General features: G+C 33.5%; 1 protein-coding gene across 2 annotated transcripts in view; it reads left to right on the top strand.

The window, feature by feature from the left end:
- Positions 1-24,695, top strand: part of LOC127553514 (E3 SUMO-protein ligase RanBP2-like) — a 75,896-nt gene that overhangs the window by 13,086 nt on the left and 38,115 nt on the right. For both annotated transcript variants that reach the window (XM_051984276.1, XM_051984277.1), the window contains exons 2-4: positions 15,720-15,787; positions 22,803-22,914; positions 23,608-23,760. In XM_051984276.1, the coding sequence (XP_051840236.1) occupies positions 15,720-15,787; positions 22,803-22,914; positions 23,608-23,760 (333 nt within the window). The remainder of the gene's footprint in view (positions 1-15,719; positions 15,788-22,802; positions 22,915-23,607; positions 23,761-24,695) is intronic.

Genomic DNA, 24,695 nt, shown 5'->3' with positions numbered 1-24,695 from the left:
ATGGAAGCTGAAAAGAAAGAATTTATTAAAATTGGAGCAATTGAAAAGTGAGAAAGATCATTGGTTTTACCAGATGGGAGAATAATGGTTAATAAATAAGTTGTGGGGAAAAAAGTTCTGCATCAAGGAACTTATTGGAGAATACAATGTAATCTAGTTTTAAGAATTTAAGAAAGTACATATGCAAAGGGGTGTGTGTGTGTGTGTGTGTGTGTGTGTGTGTGTATGGTTGTTAAACAAATTTGTGAAAAGTATCTTAGATGTAGGAAAATAAATAAGATATTAAGAAAGCAAAATCCTGGAAGAAAACCAAACTTCAGCCTGATTGGGACGAATTCTACTAAGTGTTGCTGATTGCAGAAATAGCAGTCTGGACAGCCGAGAAGAGTTTAACAACTTATAGCAGAGTCAAAGGACCAGTGGAGGAATCCTGGGTATGGACTTGGGCTATTAAAGTGATCCTGATTTCTTAAGTGTTACTTTGTTCCAGAAAGGAAAGGAATGTTGGTATATCTGGAGTTGACTTTTATTTGCAAATGATATAGAGAAGAGATCCTTTTGTTGCAGAAGTTAGGTAGAGATAAGTGTAGGGCTCCTATGTGTAACTTTAGGAGTTATAAATTTGATAATACTTAGAATTATATTTCCTGAAAGAATCATTGATAGAACAAGCACCTATCCACTTACATTGGGAATATTAGTTCTACAGAGACCAGGAGGAATGCCCACTAATTAGGATAAGAAACATTAATACAATACTTTGAAACAGTTGGGAAGTTTATGGAGGAAAGGAGAGGAAGACTGCTGCTGTTGATGAACCTAATACATAACTATAACATTCTTCCTGCTTCAGAAATGTTTAGGATAAGGAGTATGGGCAATACCTGGTTAAACTAGGGATAAACTTCACCGAAAAAAACTACTCCTTAGTCAATTTAATTTGAGGCCTGCCGAATTACAAAATGTGGAGATTTGACTAGTTGAAGGCAGCTAAGCAGTCATGATAAATATTTATGCCCTCAGAAAGAGAAAGTGAGTTTGTCAGGATTCTATGTCCTCATTGGGATAACCTTTGCTTTACTACAGCTTAGAGGGAGTGAATATCTAGGTACAAGAACTAAGACTGCAAGGTTAAGTGTTTCAAGGGGCACCAAACCTAATTGTCAAAAACTCAAGTGTAATCCTATAATTCTGACTATCCAAAATGCAAATCAAAGTGTAAATCAGACATATGGTTTGGGAATAGAAGTAATAGGTACAGATCCCTAAGGGAGATCAAAGTTCTTAAACTACAGAAGAAAAAAGACCTCAGTGCAAACATAGTACCTCTAATAAAGGAGTGGGAATCTCCAAATGACCCCTAAGGTACTGGAAGTTATCAATGTTAAGGATCTTAGACAGAATGAAGATGGAAATAGGATATGGAAACATCAATGCCTGGGTAGAATGGGTAAAATATATTGTGCAACTGGTTGCCCCATTGTCCAAATAGTACCATTCCCTTTAGGCAAGGAAAAATATAGAGTGAATTCAAGTATGAGGTACTCCTGTTCCAGAGTTAATGCCTTTGAAAAGCATTGCAGTTCCTTGTCCTAACCTATCCTCTTTTGTAAAGAAGGGGGAACACTATAGTCTCTTGTCCAGATTTGGGAAATCATTTGGCTTGTGTCTCACAACAGGGTGAAGGATTCTAAGACCTAGGGGCTTTGTCTTCATATATTCAAAGCTGGAATGTAATTGGGGATAACTCTGGTAATATCTCAAGAGATGAATATACCTCCAGCTGACCTTTGAAGGTATTGTGGAAGAAACACACTCTGACCTACTCTGCCTGGGGATTGGGCAATCGCCTTGTCTACTGGTCCATTTAGCAACTTTTTTTTTATCCTGGCATTCAAGAGAAGTGAGGTCACACAATTTTAGAAGGAAGAAGAGAAGTTTGCCATATGGGTCATTTGATGAAACTATTTATTTAGGTAGTATAGGAGTCCCAAGGGGAGTACCTTATGAAACAAGGTGAGAAATCAAATTGCTTTTGAGTTTGAATCATTCCTATTTTGGTGGGCCACTATTATTAAAATTTGGATTGGATTAATTTTATCTATTATAATCAACAAAGGTTCACAAATTACATACCAAAGATGTAGTAAAGGGAATAGCAGAACAATTGCCTCTACTAGTTAGATGACTTGGGAAAATAGATTGGATATATTAGCAGAGAAAGGAGGGGATATATAAAATGTCAAGAGATAGTTGCTGTTTTGTCCCAAATATTACTGCACCTGCTGGAACTATAAGGCTTACAAGGACTTATAGCACTATAGCATCAGCAGTCCTATAACAGGTTAGTTAGAATTATGGTTTGGCAAATAGGAGGGGATGGTGGGCTCTATCATAACTTTCCTAATTGTGGTGGCTGGAGTTTTAATGGCCATAGGATGCTGCATAATTCCTTATGTGAAAGGCCTTATGTGAGAGACTTAGGGAGACCAATTCAGTATAAACAGTAATTTATTCAAGAAAACCATTTGGAGGAGGCTTGTTCTCGTGCCCTAGAGAAATCTTAAGGGAAATTGAAGCATATGGAAACATAAAAATAAAAAAGAGGAGGGATTGTGGGAAAAAAATAAAAAGTTAGGTTCCTGTAGCAGGAAAAATGGAAGTCTGGAAGTGGAAGTAGTCCATAGGAGGGGAGCAGGGGAGCTCCTGAAACCAGTTGAAACTAAGTAAAACTGGATAGAAGTAGTTGCTCAGCTAAACAAATACATACTTTCTCCCCCCCAAAAGAAAAAAGGGAACAAATAAAAACTGAAAGTAGGATAAAGTTCATAGCTTAGCTAGACTGCCCATGCTTAATTGCTTCATAAATATTTACTTCCCTAGGATAATCTAAGATTCATTTTAATGGTCATTAATGTTTGTATGTATGTGTATGGGGATGGGGTGGCATGGAGTTGGAGGTGGGATGGAGAGGTGAGGAGAGAGATACACATATTATTAAAATATAGGAGGATGGGGAAAGAATATTAAATCTCCCCAGCCAATGGAGAGATGGGAGAGGGATTTTGCAGCCGGGATCAGGAATAAAAAATTATATTCTTGCTCCTGAAAACAATGTGAGCTCATTTTGAGTTTTCACACCAGTGTCTGCAAGAACATAATAAAAATTTAAACCTTTTCACTCATCCTGAGGTTGTTTACTGTGCCCTTAATGGGGATCTCCCAAAATACTGAGATTTTATTTGCAACAAGGCTGACCAGAAACTACCCGCCAGTGCAGATGTTAATTCCCTTGCCATAACCAAAGTGAATTTCATCCATGGAGCACTTCAGGATCTTCGAAGCAATGTATCCTGGAGTATCACACAATTTTCAGAGTTTCTCATCAGGTTCCATCTGGCAGGAAAAAACAAAGGCAGAAAAATCAAATTTACAAATTATCATTTAGGAGAATAGGTCATGGTTCATGAAATTTGTTGTTGTGAAGATAATTCAGTTTCCTGCCTGGACTCCTCTAAGGGCTGTCTTCTTTGTAAGATAGTCAAACAGCTCTTCCACATCAAACACCAGAATCATGCAATGAGAAGATATGTAGGAATAAATAATAGAAGTAATGGAAGGGATGGTCAGGAGTAGGATGTGAGTCTCTGGAAGGTGTTTCCCTACATCTCTTCTCAGCTTCTTAGGGCTTTGTGTTTTCAGCTACAATCTGCATAGCATCTGACTATGGAACTTGTGCCTTTACCCCCTTACAGTAGTATTTTCAGTAGAGTTCCTTGGTTGTGACCCAGTTAAGTACTTCATGTTCCATCTCTATAGCAAATAGTATCTTCAAAGACTGCTTGGTGTTCTAAGTTGCTGGGCATGCTGCTCTGTGTCAATCTGCAACAGTTACGGACCTTAGGCCCAACTTTTTAATCAGAAGTATGTTGTGTCCCCAACACACATCCTAATGTTTCCTTAGCTAGTCTATACTTAATCTGTTTGGGAAGAACATCATTTTACACACACACACACACACACACACACACACACACACGTGTTCTTTTGTATCATTTATTTGCCAACCTCATTTATGTGCTTTTGATTCTCTGTGCCATTCTTTTTCTCCTTGCATGGTTTTCTGGCTTTTTTTGTAAAAATTAAATTCTGTTTTGTGCAAAGCATTGTATTATGTACTTAGTTTCTAAGAATATTGCATCTCAGTCAGAAATGCAAACAGAGAATCCCTCCTGAAGGAGTTTGAATTTATTAGATTTTTTTTATTAAGTATCTGAAATGTATAATGCACTGTTTTAGGCACAAAGGAATAACATGTGAAAAGAAATTACATGATCCCTGACGGCAAGAATACATACTGGAATTTCTTATATATGTAATCTTCAGGATTTTAAACTGAATCAGTCTGTTATAATTTTCCACTAAGAGATTGCCTGACCTTTTGCTTTGTCAAATCTAATCTTTTTTTTTTTTTTAATTAAAGCTTTTTATTTACAAAGCATATGCATGGGTAATTTTTCCAACATTGACCCTTGTATAACTTTTTGTTCCAAATTTTCCCCTCCTTCCTCCCACCTCCTCCCTTACCTGGCAGGTAGTCCAATACATGTTGAATATGTTGAAATACATGTTAGATCCCATCTTCTATTTCTCTTGCTTTTAGGTTACTAGTTATTTTTGCAAAAGGTCATGAAATAAAGTTGATGAAATTGTATTACAAAAGCAGATGTTACATGGTGTTATAATGTTTTTTCGTTGTAAAAGTATCATTTTTCTATGAAAATGTTTTAAATAAGGGTAAATGCTGATTGAGGATTTGGGATTAAGTAAATCACAGTTGACCATTTGTTTTATTTTGTTTTTGCTGAGGCATTTGGGGTTAAGTGACTTGCCCAGGGTCACACAGCTAAGAAGTGTTAAGTATCTGAGGTCATATTTGAACTCAGGTTCTCCTGACTTCAGGGCTGGTTCTCTATCCACTGCTCTATCTAGCTTGCTCCCTGACCATTAGATTTTAAAAAAATAAAATGATCAAATTACTAATTTCCATTAATAAATGATTCATAGGGAAAGGCAGTGTGATAGAAACAATGTTGGATTTGGAAATCAGGATCTGGGACCAGATCCAAGTTCTTGCCTATGTCATTTGTATGAATTTGTCTAGTTCTTCCAGTGTGAGTTTGTCTTCACATTTTGTCCATTGCAAGGTTTATTTTTTCTCCTTTAAAAAATATTTTCAGTTTAACTCTTTTTTTTGTCTTTTCCAAATTTCTTTCTTCTACCTCTTCTCCACTACTGAGAAGACAAACTTATCACTTAGGCAGATATGTCCACATTTGATATATTTGTTTAAAAGGCAGTAAATAAATTGAGAGAATATATTTTCAATTTATACTCAGTGTTCATCAATTCTTTCTGGACTTGATGATTGCATTTTTTCCCTCATTAGTCCTTTGAAATTGTGTTGGATCATTATATTGATCAGAATAGACAAGCCTCACAATTAATCGTTATTTTACAACATTATTGTTACTATATGCAATGATCTGGTTTTCTCACTTCACTTTGCATGAGTTCACATAGTTCTTGCTATTTTTTTTTCCTGCGCCTACCCCACCCCTCTGCACCTTCCCACAGTACAGTAGTACTCCATCACAATCACATGCCACAGCTAGTTGAGCTATTCCCCAATTGAGGAGCATTCCTTTGATTTTCAGTTCCTTGCCGCTATAAACATACTTTTATGTATATAGATCCTTTTTTCCTTGATTTCTTTGGAATATTGATCTAGTAGTGATATTCTTGGACCAAATTGTTTAGTTTTAAATTAATCTCTAGAATGGTTGGACCAGTTCATTATTCTACCAACAGTCTCATTCCCCTCCAGCATTGTGTGTGGTGTGGTGGGAGATGGTACCTCATTTAATTGGCTTTCTCTAATCAGTAGTGATTTTAGAGCATTTTCCCAAATGATTGTAGATAACTTTAATTTCTCCTGAAAACTGTTCATCTCTTTTGACTTTTAATTAGGGAATGACTTGTTTTTATTAATTTGACTTAGTTTTATACTCTATTTGAGAAATGAGAGTCTTATCAGGGAAATTTGCTATGAATTTTTGATATTCATTGTCTTTGATTCCTTTTAGTAAAATGTAGTTTTCTTAAAGATCATCTTTTTTAATTGTCTTTTTTTTTTTAATCTGAGATTATGGTTGCTACTGCTGTTTATTAGTTTGTTTTTCTTAATATAGCTGAAGCAAATTTGATTCTGCTTTGGCCTTTTATTTCAATTCTGTGTGTTTTCCTATTTCATATGTCTCTTGTAAACATAATTTTGTTATATTTTGATTTCTAATCCATTCTGCTGTCTACTTTCATTTTGTGAGCATTCCAGTTAAGTAATAAACTTGATTTTCATCCAGACAAGCAATTTATTCCTTGTTTTTATTCATTTATTTATTTTACAATAGCATTTGTTTTTCCAAGTATATGCAAAGATAGTTATCAGCATTCATCTTTGCAAAAACTTTTTTTTTCCAAATGTTTCTTCCTCCCACCTTCCTTCCCTTCTATCCCCAAGCCAGGGGTCCTCAAACTACGGCCTGGGGGCCAGATGGGGCAGCTGAGGACAGCTTTTTTTAAATCCCCCTCACCCAGGGCTATGAAGTTTTTTTATTTAAAGGCCCACAAAACAAAGTTTTTGTTTTTACTATAATCCGGCCCTCCAACAGTCTGAGGGACAATGAACTGGCCCCCTATTTAAAAAATTTGAGGACCCCTGCGACAGTAAGCAATCCCAATATAAGTTAAACATATGTAATTCTCCTAAATACATTTCCATATTTTTCATGCTGCAAAAAAAATCACATCAAAAAGAAAAAACTACAAGAAGGGGGAGTGGGGGAAGCAAACAAAAAGTGAAAATACTATGCTTTGATCCACATTTAGTCCCCAAAGTTCTCTCTTTTACTGCTGATGACACTTTCCATTCTAAGTCTGATAGAATTGCCTTGAATCACCTACCTCATTGTTCAAAAGAGCCAAGCCTATCACATTGTTACTATGTTCAATGATCTCTTAGTTCTGCTCACTTCTTAGCACCAATTCATGTGTGTGTTTCTAGGTTTTTCTGAAATCGGCCTCAGACAAGCAATTTATGCAGCTGTGCATGCACTTAGAAAGCAGACTGGTTTCTTTTGGTAGCCAGGCACCGAGAACTTTGATTTTTTACTTAGCTAATACACGTTTTGGAAGGAAGGAAACCCAGGATGTTAAGTCACCTGGCTTCCTACAGGAGGACAAGATCTGGAGACAAAAGGTGAAGGTTGTATGGAGAGTATTAGGAAGATAGGAGACACTGAAGAGAGAATAAAAAGTATTATTTTGTGACCTTAAATTGGGTGACTGTAGGAGTGGGGAAGTAACCTTGTAACTTTTTCAAAACTCGGATAACTTTGGGACTTCACAAAATGGGTGGACTACAACATGTAATCAATAATGGTATGTCAATATTATAGTGGATGAACTCATCCTTTTCACATTCACAGTTGTGTTATTACTATATGTTCTCCATCTCACTTTTAGTTCTTTTCTCTTTTTATTCTGTTGCTCCTGAGAATTGTTTTACTTCTAATCACTCTCTTAATCTCTTAATTTTTTTTCTTTTTTTAAAATCAACCCTCTCAATCTTTCCCCTCACTCCCTTCTTTCTTATCCCTCCTATTTTCCAATTGGGTAAGTTACATTTCCATAAATGTGAGTGTGTGTGTGTGTGTGTGTCTGTCTGTCTGTGTCTGTGTGTTTCTACTTTCTTCTCCCAATGCATTCTTCTTTCTCGCCCTTCATTTTTTTGGGGAGATCATATATTTGACTCTCATCTATGACCTCAAATCTCTGCAAACTTTTAAGTGCCCTACTACTGATAAGGTTCTTAGAAGTTACATGTATCATTTTTCCATATAGAAAGATAAACATTTTAGCTTTATTGAGATCCTTACAATTACTCTTTCAGGTTTTTTTTGTGTGTGTGTGTGTGCTTTTTTGAGTCTTGTGTTTGAATGTCAAATTTTTCATTAGCTTTGGTCTTTTCATCAAGGATGCTTGTAAGCCCTCTATTTCATTATTCAATGGCCCTCCTTTGTACCAGAGAAGTCTGAATTTTTTCCTTTTTCTTTCCTAGAGTGTATAATACCTTATTGTAAAATATAGGTTGATATTATAATATCAATATATCAATATAACACATATTTTTTCATGCATTTCTGAATTTCTAAACTTTTTTCTGTGTATTTGCTGGTCTTTAGCTGCAACTTTTACAAAACTTCCCCAAAATTCTTATTTGATTTCTTACGCTGATCTGTGACATTGAAACAGTGATAAAGTCATGATGTGAAAGAAGTAATTGTGGTCAACTTTGTTGGGTAGTTGGTTCTGAACAATTTTTACCACATAATAAATTCTTCTCTAAATCGTCTTTACACTTATGAAACACTGGAAAATTATTTTTGTTTGCTGCTGTAGATTGTATATCTATTATTCTCTTCTGCCTTTCTGTTTCTTAGCCAGCATTTGATAGTTTTGATAATTACTGCTTTGTAATATAGTTTAAGATCAGATACTGCTAAACCTTCTTTCTTTACCTTTTATTCCTTAGTTCCTTTGATATTCTTGACCTTTTGTTCCTACAAATGAATTTGTAAAATTTAAGATAACTTTGACTATGTAGATTAATTTTGGTAATCAGTTATGTTAATAGTTTTCAGTATATTAAATCTACCTTATCTTCCTGGTATGAATCCCACTTGGTTATAATATATTTCTAATATATTGTTATAATCTTTTAGGTAGTTTTTTATCCTTAATATTTTTTTTTTGGCATCCTTAATATCATACTTGTTCCTAAAAGGAGTTTGTAGGATCCTTCTTTGCTTATTATTCCAAATTATTTAATATTGGAATTAATTGGTATTTAAGTATTTGATAACTCATTAGCAAATCTGTCTGGTCCTGGTAATTTTTTTTTTTTTTTTTGAGAAACTCATTTATGCTTATTCAATTTCTTTTTCTAAACTAAGCCTATTTATTTCTCTTCTGCTGACCTGGGTACTTTGTATTTTCATAAACATTCTTTAATTTCCCTTGTTAAATTTATTGGCATAATTGAGCATAATTCCTTATAATTGCATCTTTTTCATTTTTGATACTAGTAATTTTGTTTTCTTCTCTTTTTAAAAACCATTCTAACCAATGGTTTATTTTATTTTTGCATAATACCAACTCCTTCTTTAATTAATTCAGTGGGGCGTTTTTACCCTGTTTTATTTTCACCTTTAATTTTTAGGATTTACAATTTAGTATTTAATTGGGGATTTACTAAAAAGGGATGATATATCTTTTCCTACACAGTTTTGCTTTTTTTAGCATCACTACATCATTCCCAGTTCTTCCCCAGTATTCCTTTTTGAACTATCCAATTATTAATACAAATCTTAAGCATATGGTTTGTGTTTTTACATATATATGTGAATGGATGCCCATCAGTTGGGAAGTGACTGAATAAATTATGTTATATGTATGTTTCTCATTTTTTCCTCATTGTGATCTGATTTTTCTTGTACAGCTTCATAAATGTGGAAATATGTTTAGAAGAATTGCACATTTGGCCTATTTTGTATTGCTTGCTGTCTGGGTGAAATGGGAGGTGTTAAGGGAGGGAGGAAAATTTGTTCTTATTACATCTCTTGTAATTGGTCTTTGAAATTTAGCTTACATTTCTCTTCCATCATCTTTGTCAGATTTTCTATTAAGTTATGGTCTTTTTGTGACAAAATCCAGAAAGTCTGTCAATTCATTGAATATTCTTTGTTTTGTTCTGTTTTATTTTGTTTTTTTGATTTATTCACAATAAATCTGGGTAAATTATTTTTGGCCATACCCCAGTTCTTTTTCTCTTCTATAAAGATAGTGTTTTAAGACCTTTTAGTCTTTTAGCAGTCTTTTAATGTAGCAGATGCTAATTCTAATTGTAGCTCTGCAGTATTTGAACTGTTTTTTTTCTTGTTGTTTGTAATATATTACTCTTAATTTGGGGGTTTAGGAATTTGGCTATGATATTCCTGGGATTTCTTTCAGGTGGTAATCACTGGATTTTTTCTCCACTTTTCTCTTCTAAAATTATAGAGCAATTTTCTTTAATTATTTCTTATATTATTACATCAAGGTTCTTTTTGTTTTTTAACTTGTAGCTTTTAGGTAGTCCATTTATTCTCATGTTTCCTCTTTTTGAGCTGTTTTCTAAATCAGTAGTTTTTCTTACATTTCTCATTCTTTTTTTTTCATTCTTTTTTATTTTGTTTTATTATTTCTTAATCTCTCTTTTTAAAATTATAGCTTTTTATTTACAAGATATATGCATGGGTAATTTTTCAGCATTGACCCTTGTAAAATTCTCTTTTTCAACTTTTCCCCTTCTTCCCCCCATTCCCTCCTCTAGATGGCAGGTTGACTAATACATGTTAAATATGTTAAAGTATGTTAAATACAATATATATTTATCATCCATACAGTTATTTTGCGGCACAAGAAAAATCAGACTTAGAAATAAGGTAAAAATAACCTGAGAAGGAAATCAAAAATGCAAGCAGACAGAAAACAGAGGGAGTAGAAATGCTATGTTGTGGTTCACACTCATCTCCTAGGGTTCTCTTGTTGGGGGTAGTTGGTTCTCTTCATTATTGAACAAATGGAACTGATTGGTTTACCATCAGAATTGATCATCATATTGTATTGTTGTTGAAGTATATAATGATCTCCTGGTCCTGCTCATTTCACCCAGCATCAGTTCATGTAAGTCTCTCCAGGCCTTTCTGAAATCAGCCTGCTGGCCATTTCTTACAGAACAATGATATTCCATAGTATTCATATAGCATAACTTATTCAGCGGGCATCCAGAATGGTTGGATTCATTCACAATTCCACCAACAATGCATCAGTGTCCCTGTTTTCCCACATCCCTTCCACATTCAGCATTATCTTTCTTAATCTCTTATAATGTCATTCTCTTCCTGTTGCCCAATTCTACTTTTAAAATTGTTTCTTTCCTTAAGATTCTAGATCTCTTGTCCTGCCAAATTACTTCTAGGACCCAAATATAGTGCTAATACCTAAACCTGGAAGAACCAAAACAGAGAATGAAAACTATAGGCCAATCTTCCTAGTGATTATTGATATAAAAATTATATTTTGTTTTATTTAATAATGACTTTATTTTTCCAAATACATACAAAGATAGCCCTCAACATTTACAATCCTGTAAAACCTTGTGTTCTAAATTTTCCTCCCTGACAACAATACTACCTAAATTAGTCTACTTATTCAGTGCCATATTGATCAAACTGCCAAAAAATTATTTTGTAGAGTTGAAAAAATAAAAAAAATTCATCTGAAAAAAGAAAAGGTCAAGAATATCAAGGGAATTAATGGGAAATAAAATAGAAAGAATGGTGGCCTAGAAGTTAGCAGGCCTAAAAGTACTGTAAAGTAGCAGTCATCAAAACCGTCTAGTACTGGTTAAGAAATAGAGTGTAGAGTAGTGAATTAGTGTATAGGTAGGTACACATAGCACAATTATCAAAGACTATTGTAAATCTACAGTTTGCTAAACCCAAAGATTCCAGCTTTGGGATAAAAATTCACTGTTTGAAAATTATTGGGAAAGACTGGAAAAATATGTCAGAAACTTAGCATAGATCCACATCTAACATATACCAAAAACAGGTCAAAATGGGCACATGATTTAGGTATAAAGGGTGACAATATAAACAAATTAGATGAGAGAGTTTATCTATTAAATCTTTGGAGAAGAGAGGAATTTATGGCCAAAGAAGTAGGGAATGTTAAGAAATGCAAAATGGATAACTTTGAATTATATTAAATTTAAAAGTTTCTGTACAACCAAAACCAATGTAGCCAAGATTAGAAGGGAAGCAGAAAATTGGGGGAAATTTTTGTAGCCAGTGTTTCTGACAAAGGCCTCATTTCTAAAACATAAAAATAATTGTATCAAATTTATAAAAACACAAGTCATTTCCCAGTTTATAAATGATCAAAAGATACAAATGGACAATTTTCAGATGAAGAAATTAAAGCCATCTATAGCCATATAAAAAAATGCTCCAAATAATTATTAAAATATAAATTAAAATTTTTTTGAGGTACCAACTCACACCTATCAGGTTAGCTAAAATGACAGGAACAGATAATGATAAGTGTTAAAGGAGAAGTGGGGAAAATAAGATACTAATACATTGTTGGTGGAGTTGTGAAGTGATCCAATCATTTTAAAGAGCAAAGAAACTGCATACCTTTGATTCAGCAGCAGTGTCTCTACTAAATCTGTATGCCAAAGAAATTATAAGAGAGGGAAAAGGACTCACATGTGCAAATATGAATGTAGCAGCTTTTTTTGTTGTGGCAAAGAAGGAAAATGTGCAGATGCCTATCGATTAGGAAATGGCTAAATAAATTATTGTATAAGAAAGGAATCAAATATTATTTTTCTATAAAAACAAACAAGCTGATTTTAGAAAGGTTTGGAAAGATTTACGCTAACTGATACTGAGTGAAATAAACAGAACCAGAAAAACATCTTACACAGAAATAGTAAGATTTTATATTGAGAACTCTTGAGTTCAAATAGTTATCATCCCAAGCTGAACTTGGATTTTTAGGTGCTTTCAGAAAAACTGACTTCACATGAACGGATTTAAAGTGAAGTGAGCAGAGCTAAGATATTAATGCTGTGTACAGCAATAACAATATTATTTGATGATCAGCTGTGAATGACTTAGCTATTCTCAGCAATGCAATGATTTAAGACAGTTTTGAAGGACTTAAGATGAAAAATGCTATCCATCTCTAGAGAAATATCTGGTAGAGTTTGAATTCAGATTTAATACTTTTAAATTTTTTTTTTGGTCTGTACGTTAACACAGATATGGCTAGTATGTTTTACCTGACTGCACATGTATAACTTATCAGTTGCTTTTCTTCTCAGTAAAAAGGGAGAGGAAAGAATTTGGAACTGAAGAAAAAATTTTAAATGAGTGTTAAAAATGGTTTAGTTGGGGGAATAAAATATTAAGTTTGAAAGTTGCAAAAAAAAATTTTTTTTGAGATATGGCAAAGTACATTTTTCCCCTGGACCCTGTTTGCTCTTCATTTATAAAATGAGATAATTGGGTTAAAATGGCCTTCTAGTTTTAGATCTGTCCTTAATCATATCAAGGACTGATCACATTTTCTGTGTACTAAGAAAAGTAGGGGCAGAAAGCATGAGAGAGCAGCACATCTGTTTTGGAGTACAACTAAAACCCCCATACATTATATCATTTCCCTTAATAATAGTAATATTGTGTTTTGGGGAGTAGTCCCTGAATGTATCACTTTGAATGGGACTGATTTTAAAAAATCTTATATTGTACTACATGAAATTTGTCATGAACTTTCATAGCTGGTAGGTTTAAAAATAATGTTCATTTTATGGAAGTAAAGAATATTGTAAAGGGTAGAGGTACTTTGTATTAATAAGAACATTATGCTGAGAAAAGTAGCATCATTTTGTTTGCTACAGAATTTAATCCCAGTACCTATGGAACATTATTAATAATAGTATTTATGCTATGACCTGTTGGAATACACGGGAGCCACCTGACAGTGGCTGCTGGAGATCCAATCCAAAATGCATCTCCTCTTGTGAGAGGATGATAAAAGGAGACTAAGAGGCAGTTGCTGTTCTCTGACCTCTCTGATTGAGAGGCCATTGGGTGTTGTCTGACCTCTTTCTTCTTCCCTCTCCCTCCAGTTTATCTCATTCCCAGTCTGCAACATCTGTGTCAGCAAAGGCTGCCTTGCAACTCTTTCAGATGTTATGATCCACAGCTGTGGAGGCTCTCGGAGAATTGATCTGTCCCTTAATAATAGCCTAATTGGTATTTTTTAAAAACCTTTTTATTTTCTTAAATGTTACTCAATTACACTTTATTTTAAACATTCACATATATTTTTTTAAATTTGGGTTTCATATTTTCTTTTTTATTCTTTCCCTTGCCTCCCTTACTCCTTGGGAAGACCTATATCAGAATAATTTGCTATATAAAATTTTCTCCCAGTTCTTGTTTTCCTTCTAATTTTGGCTGCATTATTTTTGTTTCTGAAACCTCTTTTTAATTTCATGTTTTCAAGATTATCTTTTATTTCTCATGATCCCCTCTGTCATGTTTGGTCAGAAACTCTCCCATTATCCATAGATGTGACTCAGATTTTTTTATGCTCCCCTGATTTACTTAAGATAGTATATTTTAAATCTAAATCATATACCCATTTTGACTTTATCTTGGTATATGGTTTCAGATAATTGGTCTATGTTTAGTTTCTGCCAAACTGCTTTCTGGTTTTACCAGCTGTTTTTATCATATGGTAGTTCTTGCTCTAAAGGCTTGGATCAGCATACTAAGTTCTGGGCATATTTTTACAAAAGATATCAGTCTGTTGATCTTAAGGTGGATAACCAGAATACCTTGAATCTGCCATTTGAGTATATATTGGAAGAGGAATTGAAGATGTTCAGCTTAAAAAAAAAGTCTGAAGAGGATCAGATTTCTCTGTTTCTTGGTGGGAGTGGGAAGACAGTGAGAGAAGTGCCAGGAACAGTGGGTGAGTTTGAGACAAATCACCCTCATTTCAGGAAGAACTTTGCTGTAATTCAATTGTAGCCGAAAGTAGAATCAGTTGTGATGAGAAAGTCATGGTTTTTCTTGGTTTGTCTTTATGTAGAGTCTGGATGACCAATTTGTATGTTTTAGTGTATGGATTCCTTTGTATTTGGGTTTGACTAGATAGCCCTAGAATTCTCTTACTCTAAAAAATCTCTAATTATGTGACTTTACCTGGAGGATACACTGATATACAAAAAAACCTTTGGCCTGTCTTTTGTAGCTAAGAGGAGATACAGCAGGATTCATAGGAAAATAGGGAAGTAGAACCAACTATGGCCAAGTGTTGGGGATGTCGTTACTCTCTTCTTATTTATACTTGATCACTTAATAAGTTGATCTTTGTTTATGATAAGAGCTGGCAATATATGTGCCCATCTAGGATATCACCAAATAAATATGTTGCTTTTTCACTTTTGCTTTTATATTAGAAGTTCTTAACCTTTTTAAGGGAATTAATTATGTTTAAATATATTAAAACAAAGGTATCAAAACAGATATATCAAAACAAAAGATCATAGAACCCCAGTAAGAACTTCTGTCAGGAAAAAAGGATTCCCTGACTAGATGTTCCCTGTGTCTATTTTTTCAATCCAGTTATTAGGTTAGAAAAACTTATCATTTGCCTTGCATAAAAGTTTAAGTTGAATAGCTAAATCTCTTCTTTTTTCTACCAATATTATTTTTCATAAAGATGTGTTTCCTACTTTGTAAAAAATCAGTATGGTCAAGTAGCTGGAATTTGAAAACTGCTGTATGTGATTCATGTTGTGTAATATCTGCAAGTATGTGCTATTACAAAATGGCATACTTATATCAATTATCACATGAAGTAAAAATTATTTTACTAAAATTTTTCTGGGGAAGATAGTCCCTTTTTGAGAGAGAAAATAAAAAGATTACAATATGTAGACAGTAATGTTTTCAATGTTTTTTTTTCCTTTTTAGAAATCAATGAAAGGATTCCTTTTTGCTAAGTTATACTATGAAGCTAAAGAATATGATCTTGCTAAAAGGTAAAGTAATATTTTTATAAGATATAACATTTTAAGTTTTTAGAAAAAAGATAACCTAATATTTTAATTGCTTTACTATATCTACTACATTAAAGTATGACTAATATGGGTTGGCCATATCACAATTTTTGAATGCCAAATGTACACTTGCCAAAAAGATGGTGTATGAAGAATTCACACAAGACAAGCGCTCAATTGGTAATCAGAAAAATTGTTACAAAGATATTCTCAAGGTCTCTCTTAAGAACTGATTGCATGACATCTTATAGGCCTGCTCAGCACAGTGAGCCTTCATCAGAGAAGGTGCTGTGATTTACAAGCAGAGCAAAATTGAATTAGTTTAGAAGAAAGGCAAAGTTGGAGAATCTACCCCAAATGTTTATAGGGACCATTAGTATCTAAGTTGTGATAGAACATTCCGATCTTGTATTGTTCTGATCAGTCACAATTGAATGCTAACGTGACTCTAACACAGTAGTGTAACTTTGTCAAATGTTAAAGATTCAGTATGATTTTAACAAAAATCCATCTCCATTAATTAGGAGGCATTAATGTTCCCCAAGAGCTTCCAAATCATTAACAATTATTATATATTCTAACTTTGAAAATAGGTATATATGATAAATTTTTAATCAAAGTTATTAGCTGAAGCATTATTCCTTAACTTTTCTGTGTAGATTATATTTTATTATTGACTGATTTACTCAAGTGTAATGATTTAAGTATTCTGTTGTATCTAAATTTAGTGGATTTATAGTCAGAAACAAGAATTAGTGGTGACATGACTTAAAATTGACTATTGCAACAGCTATTCTGGATAAAAACTATATTTTACATATTTATTATTTAGTTGTAGTCTTCAAAAATTCTTTTCTAGAGGTAATTTCAATTATTTGTGCTGTACTGCAGGTGTAAATGTAGTTAATAGCAAATAATAGATTACCGTAATTGGAATGGACACCTAAATTTAGGAATTTACCTAAAGAAACCACTTTGTAATTCTTCAGACTTGTCATCTTGCTCCTGGTTCACCTTTTTGGTTGTTCGTATTATTATAGCTAGTGACTTTGTCACTTCTCATACTGATGTTAAAAGGTCAGATTAAAATAGAGTTACTACTGTTAAGATTTATTGAAGTACAATTTCTACATACTTTTCTGGCTCACATCTGGTCATGGTTTTGGTTTAAATAACCTCTTTCAATTTATTTTGGAGTAGTGTAAAATAAAGTCTTTTTTTTTTTTTTTTTTTTTTTGCTGAGGCAGTTAGAGTTAAGTGACTTGCCCAGGGTCACAGAGCTAGGAAATGTTAAGTGTCTGAGAACAGATTTGAACTCAGGTCCTCCTGACTTCAGGGCTGGTGCTCTATCCAATGAAAATCATGTATTTCTTTCTTTCCTTTTTTTTTTGAGTAGATTTGAGATTTTATTTTATTTTTTAATATTTTATTTTATTTTATTTAATAATAACTTTATATTGACAGAATCCATGCCAGGGTAATTTTTTTTACAACATTATCCCTTGCATTCGTTTCTTTTCCGATTTTTTCCCCTCTCTCCCTCCATCCCCTCCCCTAGATGGCAAGAAGTCCTATATATGTTAGATATGTTGCAGTATATCTTAGATACAATATATGTGTGCAGAACCGAACAGTTCTCTTGTTGCACAAGGAGAATTGGGTTCAGAAGGTAAAAATAACCCGGGAAGAAAAACAGAAATGCAAGCAGTTCACATTTGTTTCCCAGTGTTCTTTCTTTGGGTGTAGCTGCTTCTGTCCATCATTTATCAATTGAAACTGAGTTAGGTCTCTTTGTCAAAGAAATCCACTTCCATCAGAACACATTCTCATATAGTATCGTTGTTGAAGTGTATAATGATCTCCTGGTTCTGCTCATTTCACTTAGCAACAGTTCATGTAAGTCTCTCCAAGCCTCTCTGTATTCATCCTGCTGGTCATTTCTTACAGAACAATAATATTCCATAACATTCATATACCACAATTTACCCAGTCATTCTCCAATTATTTAACTGGTAGAGCCTCTGCACTATAAATGCTCTCTATCTCATTAAACATTTCTTTTGTAAGTTTTTAAGATATCTCTTTGTGAAACTAGTCTTCCCCCTTTTCCAGTGAACCACTCATAACAATTACAAAGAAGGAAAGAGAAATATTTTCAGCAAAATGAGCCAACTCTTTAATGGATTCTGACAGCATGTTCATATGTGTCAAAATATTAAATCAATTTTCAGTTTAATCTTAAAATATCTCTCCAAGTGGATATCTTCGACAAAGAGATCTAACTCAGTTTCAGTCGATCAAGGATGGACAGAAGCAGCTACACCCAAAGAAAGAACACTGGGAAATGAATGTAAACTGCTTGCATTTTTGTTTTTCTTCCTGGGTTATTTATACCTTCTGAATCCAACTCTCCCTGTGCAAGAAGAGAACTGTTCGGTTCTGTACACATATATTGTATCTAGGATATACTGTAACTTATTTAACATATAAAGGACTGTTTGCCATCTGGGGGAGGGGGTGAAGGAAGGGAGGGAAAAAATCGGAACAGAAGTGAATGCAAGGGATAATGTAAAAAATTACCCTGGCATGGGTTCTGTCAATAAAAAGTTATTTAAAAAAAAATCTCTCCGAGAAAGGAGAGAGAAGTGCATTTTATGATCTCTATTTTGAGGCTCAATTTGGTCCTTATAATCACACTGCCTTCACCTAAATGTTTTTGTTCTTTCCTTTTGCATTTTTATTATGTATGTTTTTCCTGATTTCTCTTCTTCTCTTTGTATTAGTTCATATAAATCTTAATGTGTTTGTCTGAATTCTTCACATCAATAATTTTTTAGCTGGTAGTATTATTCAAGTACAGTTATGTACCATTTATATTGTTTAGCCAGTTTAATGATATCTGTTAATTCAAATGTTTGGTTTCCTAGAAGGAGGTACAGTGGGTAACAAACAGTGCATTTTGTCACAAAAGACTTGACTTCAAGTTCTGACTTCAGCCTTTCCTGGTTGTATGTCTATCATTTGTTTCTTCTGTATAACTGGGATGTTCTCACATTCTCTATTCATTAGTATGAGAGTCTAAACCCTCAGAATTCAAAGGGAAAATCTTGGAAGTAAAATGGGTAAATATTAGAACTGATGGACACAGATAACCAGGGGGAGGGAAACCTTTTTTATCCTGAGTGGTGGTTTACTTTAACAGAAATGGAGAAATAAGGAAGGAGGAACTCTTTTTCAGGTGAAGCTGAATTTGGTTTTGGACTTGTTTAATGATGTGCTCCAGTAGGTCAACCAGGTTTTAATGTCTAATAAGCATTTGAAATTTCAGCACTGTCATATAGGTTGTTTGTCTTTTGTTCTTGAAGAGGATCTTGACATTAAGGATGTGATGCCATGATTTTTAACTGAATTAGAGTTAAGTGAGAGAGGGCTGTGCAAAGTTACCAGTCTCACTTTTTCCTCTGGAACTATCTGGATCCTGTGACCAGATATAAATCAGGATGACTAGAGATGGCTCTGAATGTAGTAGAGATCTTGGCCTTTTTCACCTAAGGTCTTTAAACAGTTCTCAGGGTTCCTCTGGCCCAAACAAAAACTATAGCTATTTACATTTACTCTGAACCAATTTGGGCCCAAAATTATGACCAAATAGGGTTTGGTTTGGGACCTGTTGTATGTCAATCAATGAATGCCTGAATAATTTGGGTTTAAGACTTCTTTCTTTCTTTTTTTAATTATAGCTTTTTACTTACAAGATATATGCATGGGTAATTTTTCAGCATTGACCCTCGCAGAACCTTCTGTTCCAACTTTTCCCCTCCTTGCCCCCTTCCCTTCCCCTAGATGGCAAATAGACCAATATATGTTAAATATGTTAAAGTACGTTACATACAATATATATCATATCCATATAGTTATTTTGCTGCACAAGAAAAATCAGACTTAGAAATAAAGTAAAATTAATCTGAGAAGGAAATCAAAAATGCAAGCAGACAAAAACAGAGGGAGTAGAAATGCTATGTTGTGGTTCACACTCATCTCCCAGAGTTCTCTTGCTCTGGGTGTAGTTGGTTCTCTTCATTATTAAACAAATGGAACTAATTTGGTTCATCTCATTGCTGAAGATGGCCAGGTCCATCAGAATTGATCATCATATAGTATTGTTGTTGAAGTATATAATGATCTCCTGGTCCTACTCATTTCACTCAGCATCAGTTCATGTAAGTCTCTCCAGACCTCCAATTGATGAGCATCCTTTTAATTTCCAGTTTCTAGCCACTACAAAAAGGGCGGCCACAAACATTTTTGCACATATAGGTTCCTTTCCCTTCTTTAAGATCTCTTTTGAGATATAAGCCCAGTAGTAACACTGAATAGCTTTTTATTTACGAAACATATGCAGGGGTAATTTTTCAACATTGATTCTTGTAAAACCTTCTGTTCCAACTTTTCCCCTCCTTCCCCTTACTCCCTGCCCTAGATGACAGGTAATCCAATATATGTTAAATATATTAAAGTATATGTTAAGTCCAAATATTTATACAGTTATCTTGCTGCACAAAAAAAATCGGATCTAGAAAGAAAAAAAACCCGAGAAGGAAAACAAAAATCCAAGCAAACCATAACAGGGTGGAAATGCTATGTTGTGGTCCAAAGTTCTCTTCTCTGCGTATATCTGACTCTCTTCATTATTAAACAATTAGAACTAGTTTGAATAATTTTATTGTTGAAGAGAGCCACATGCATCAGAGTTGATCATTGGATAATTTTGTTGTTGCCCTATATAATAATTTTCTAGTTCTGCTCATTTTACTTAGTATCAATTCATGTAAGTTCCTTATTCCTTAAGAAATCTAGCTTGTAAACCCAAGACAAAAACAGAACTTGGAACAAGAGAGATAGGGAATGTTGAGATTGCCAAAGGGAAGACTGAAAGCCTACATTTAAGAGTGGGAAGCAAAAACTAGGGTGGGAGCAAGACAGTTCCAAGATGGAGGAACTGTTAAGTGTTGCCCCTTGTTTTAGAGTTTGTTAAGGGAGGTAAGAAACAAAACTTATCACAGATACTGATTTACTCAGTGAGTAATCTCTGGAGATTGTATCCCTTTGTCATTGTTGCTTGCCATTTTATTAGCAATAGCACCAGATTAGAAATCAGAGACTTTGTTTCTATAGTACATTCTCTGCAACTATGTAATTTTTTGATCTTGTTGACAAATCATTTAGTGTCTGTGATTGAAATGAATGAGATGGACTTGGATGGTCTCTTAAGATCCCTTCCATTTCTAAGATCTCGTGATTCACCAATTCTTCAAAACTATAAAATTCCTAAGCCTAAAAGAAATTATCTTCAAGGCAATGCTTGTCATGAAGATATATGTCCCTCCCGTGATTCCCTTTGTATTTCTTGTAATAAAGTATAAAAAAGGAAATTCAGCAACCAATTCATTGACCAGATTTGAAAAATACACAAGGAGTGGGCTAGAAAACACTCAGATTGGAATTGTTGAGATTTAGGAGAAAAATTGGCATCAAATGACTGGGTTCACAATGACTTTCTTTTTGCTTTTTAAGAGGTTACAGACAAAATGAAGAGATAAAATAGATATCAGGAATGGCATATATGAACTAGGTTTGAGAGAGCATATAGTTAACAAGGAAAGAGATTTTTAGCAATTAAAGTAGAAAAAACAAGTTTTCCAGTGAACTCACAAGGGAATATTCCATGAAGTAGAAGTATGCACTGATTGATAAGCTAAATTCTAAAAGAGCAACTAAAAGTGTTAACTATAATGAGAAAGAGACTTTGAGGCATTGGGGAGGGATGAGAATAAAGACACTGTGAGGCAGAAAGCCATAGTGGCCTAACTCAAAAGGAATTCAGCATTTATGAGGGGAAAGCCAAGTTAAGATGGAGTTACTCAAGATCTTCACCGGGTTTGAGCTGATGATCTCCATCAATACCTTTCCCTGCTTAGTTCAGGGAATAATCTTATCAGTACTTAAGGCTTTTTCTGCCAACCCCAACCAGGACCTTACTCTTCTAGATGATAATCTTAGATTTTAAGGATGAGAGAATTGAGGCAAGGAAATGTAAAGTGACTTTTCCAAGATTATGTTAGCAGAACCAGAAGACTAGCACCCTAGTGTTTTATTTTTCTATCTGCTGCTCTTTTATATGCACTTATATAGGCATAATTGCCATATTTTGTATGAGCCATAACTTTCAATTATGTAGAAAACGTCCTTGGTTTCAAACCTCCAATTCTGATTAAGATAGTTAAATCTCTTTAGTTTAAACTTATAATGTTTTGAGTTATTTTTACTCATTGAAACTTCTTTCATTCTGATTCTAGGATCAATCAGAATCTTGGTCTTTGGGTGTAATCATTGTCTGAAATTACTGAGTCTAAATCTTTTATATGTAAATTTTATGTTTTCATGCAAATTAAGGAATGATGACTTAATACCCTGTGATTGAGAGCTTTTTGTATGAAGATATATACAGTTGCTTTTCTGATTCTGCTCTGTTTTTACTACGTAGGTTTTTTCCCCCCTTAGAGCAATAGATCCATTATTTTAAGGATATTACAAGAGATTATAGTAATATACATTACAGTACTTTATAATTTTTAAAATAATACATAAATTCATGAAAGAAAGTAATATTTCAAGGATTGTGATTAATTTTAGAATTTAGACTATGGTTAATAGAATGGGGGAAAATATAAAAGGTTGAACTTTTCTGTTTGTTGTTTTCAGCAGTGGGTAAAACATTTGATAGATGAGTTTGATCTTTGGGGGGTTTGATTTTATATTATCCTCATTAGAATTAGAGATGTCCGTTGCTCTGTTAATTTTGAAATGTATTAGGTCAGTAGTAATTTTTGTTGTTGTTCCAAGTTAGAAATTTCTGTCAAGTTGTAGAGTTTAAAGCTGCATTAAATTTACATGTTTTAGAAACCTCTTTAAATTGAACATTTTAATTATTTCATAGATATATATCTACTTACCTTAATGTACAAGAGAGGGATCCCAAAGCACACAAGTTCCTGGGTCTTCTCTATGAAGCTGAGGGAAATATTGACAAAGCTGTTGGATGTTACAAGGTAGGTAATGAGTGTGATTAGAATGTGGATTCCATCATCCTCTGGGTGTAGCTGTATTTATTTGAGGCTTCATGATCTAATACATAGAACCTTGGAGTCAGGAAGGAGCTATGTTGCAAATCATTTAATCTCTTAATATTCCAGGAAATTCTCTAAAAATGAAAATTTTCCAAATTGTTGAACTTACATGTCGGCAATAAAACCATCCACTTAAAAAAAAAAAAAAATTGATTAAAATTAAAAAAAAAAAGATATTTCTAAAAACTTTGAATAAATGAAAATATTTTAAAATATGTATATGTTATAGTTTAGTTGATATGACAGCAAGTTATTTTAACTACATTCTTTGGTTTTAACTCATTTCTTTGGTGTTTTAGAATCTTTTTAAGATTTCCAAACAGCTCATCTAGACATATATTTTTGTGATGTTTATAAATTTTATTCCTTTTGTGTGGATAAAGATGGTCATTTTAAACATTAAACAAAAGAGCAAAATACTGCTTTTTAAAGGTACTTGTATTATTTGCAGTTCAAACTTAACTGATTTCATTAATTTTGAAGTGCCATTTTCCTAGAATTATCAAAATACAGTTATTTATCTATGATTCAATAAATTCATAATTTGTCACCTTATGCATGTATTTTAGCATTATTTACTAGTTAATGTTCCTTTTTTTTCTTTCAAATTACCAGCGTTCAGTAGAATTGAACCCAACGCAAAAAGATCTTGTGCTCAAGATTGCAGAATTGTTGTGTGAAAATGATGCTACTGATGGAAGGGCAAAATACTGGGTTGAAAGAGCTTCTAAGCTTTTCCCTGGAAATCCTACCATTTATAGGTTGAAGGTAAAAATCTTGGTTTTCATTAAGTGAAAATTATATAGTTTTTTCCTTCTAAACTTAAATACGTGAAACAAGCCATTTCCACAAATTCTACAAAACAGAAACATTGCATATGAAATCATGAATCTAATTTCATACTGTTTGCTTTTAGAAATATATATATATATATATATATATATATATATATATTTACACACACACATATTCATTCATATACATGCATAGATGTACACACATAAATTTATTACCTTACACACTTTCAAAACTATTCTACTTGGCTGTGCTTTCTTTAGAAGTTGGTTCTGTTCTACTTGTGGCATTTAAAAAAAATGTTTCAATGGTCCTCTTTCCTTTTTATGGTGATAGTATTACAGATCTCTCACTTCTAAGAGAGGGGAAAAAAGAAATTTCTTCCATAAACAAACACTCCAACAAGATGGTTCTACATAGTTGCCACATCCAATAATGTGTATTTGTTTCTTGCACCTTGACTCTATCTGTATCAGTCATTATTTTGATGACAAAGCGTTTCATTTCTTTGATCAGAGTCCTTAAAACTTTCCAAGTTGTGTTTTTTCCTCCATAACAATGTTGTCTTTGTATATAAATTGTCATCCTGGTTCTGCTCACTTTACTTTGCATCAATCAATGTTTTCCATAATTCCCATGTCATTTCTTTTTGTCATTTTTTTACAGCACAATAATATTCCATTAATTGGCTTACCACATTAGTCATTCCTTACTTGTTCTTTTTCTTTTACTCTTCCTCTTTATTATCAAGGAGTGACTGTTTCCTCTCTGGAATTAACTTCCTCATATACCTTCTCTTACTCTGTACTGCTTGTTTCTTTGTTGTGTTTGATATATTTCTATACCAAACTCTGTGTATATGTGTTCTACCTTTCTTTGTTTTATTTAAATAAGAGTGAGAATTATTT

Source organism: Antechinus flavipes, chromosome 3 (assembly GCF_016432865.1).
Source record: "Antechinus flavipes isolate AdamAnt ecotype Samford, QLD, Australia chromosome 3, AdamAnt_v2, whole genome shotgun sequence".
Classification (NCBI taxonomy): domain Eukaryota; kingdom Metazoa; phylum Chordata; class Mammalia; order Dasyuromorphia; family Dasyuridae; genus Antechinus; species Antechinus flavipes.
Note: the sequence above shows the minus strand (reverse complement) of the source record. Positions and strands in the feature narration are given on the sequence as shown.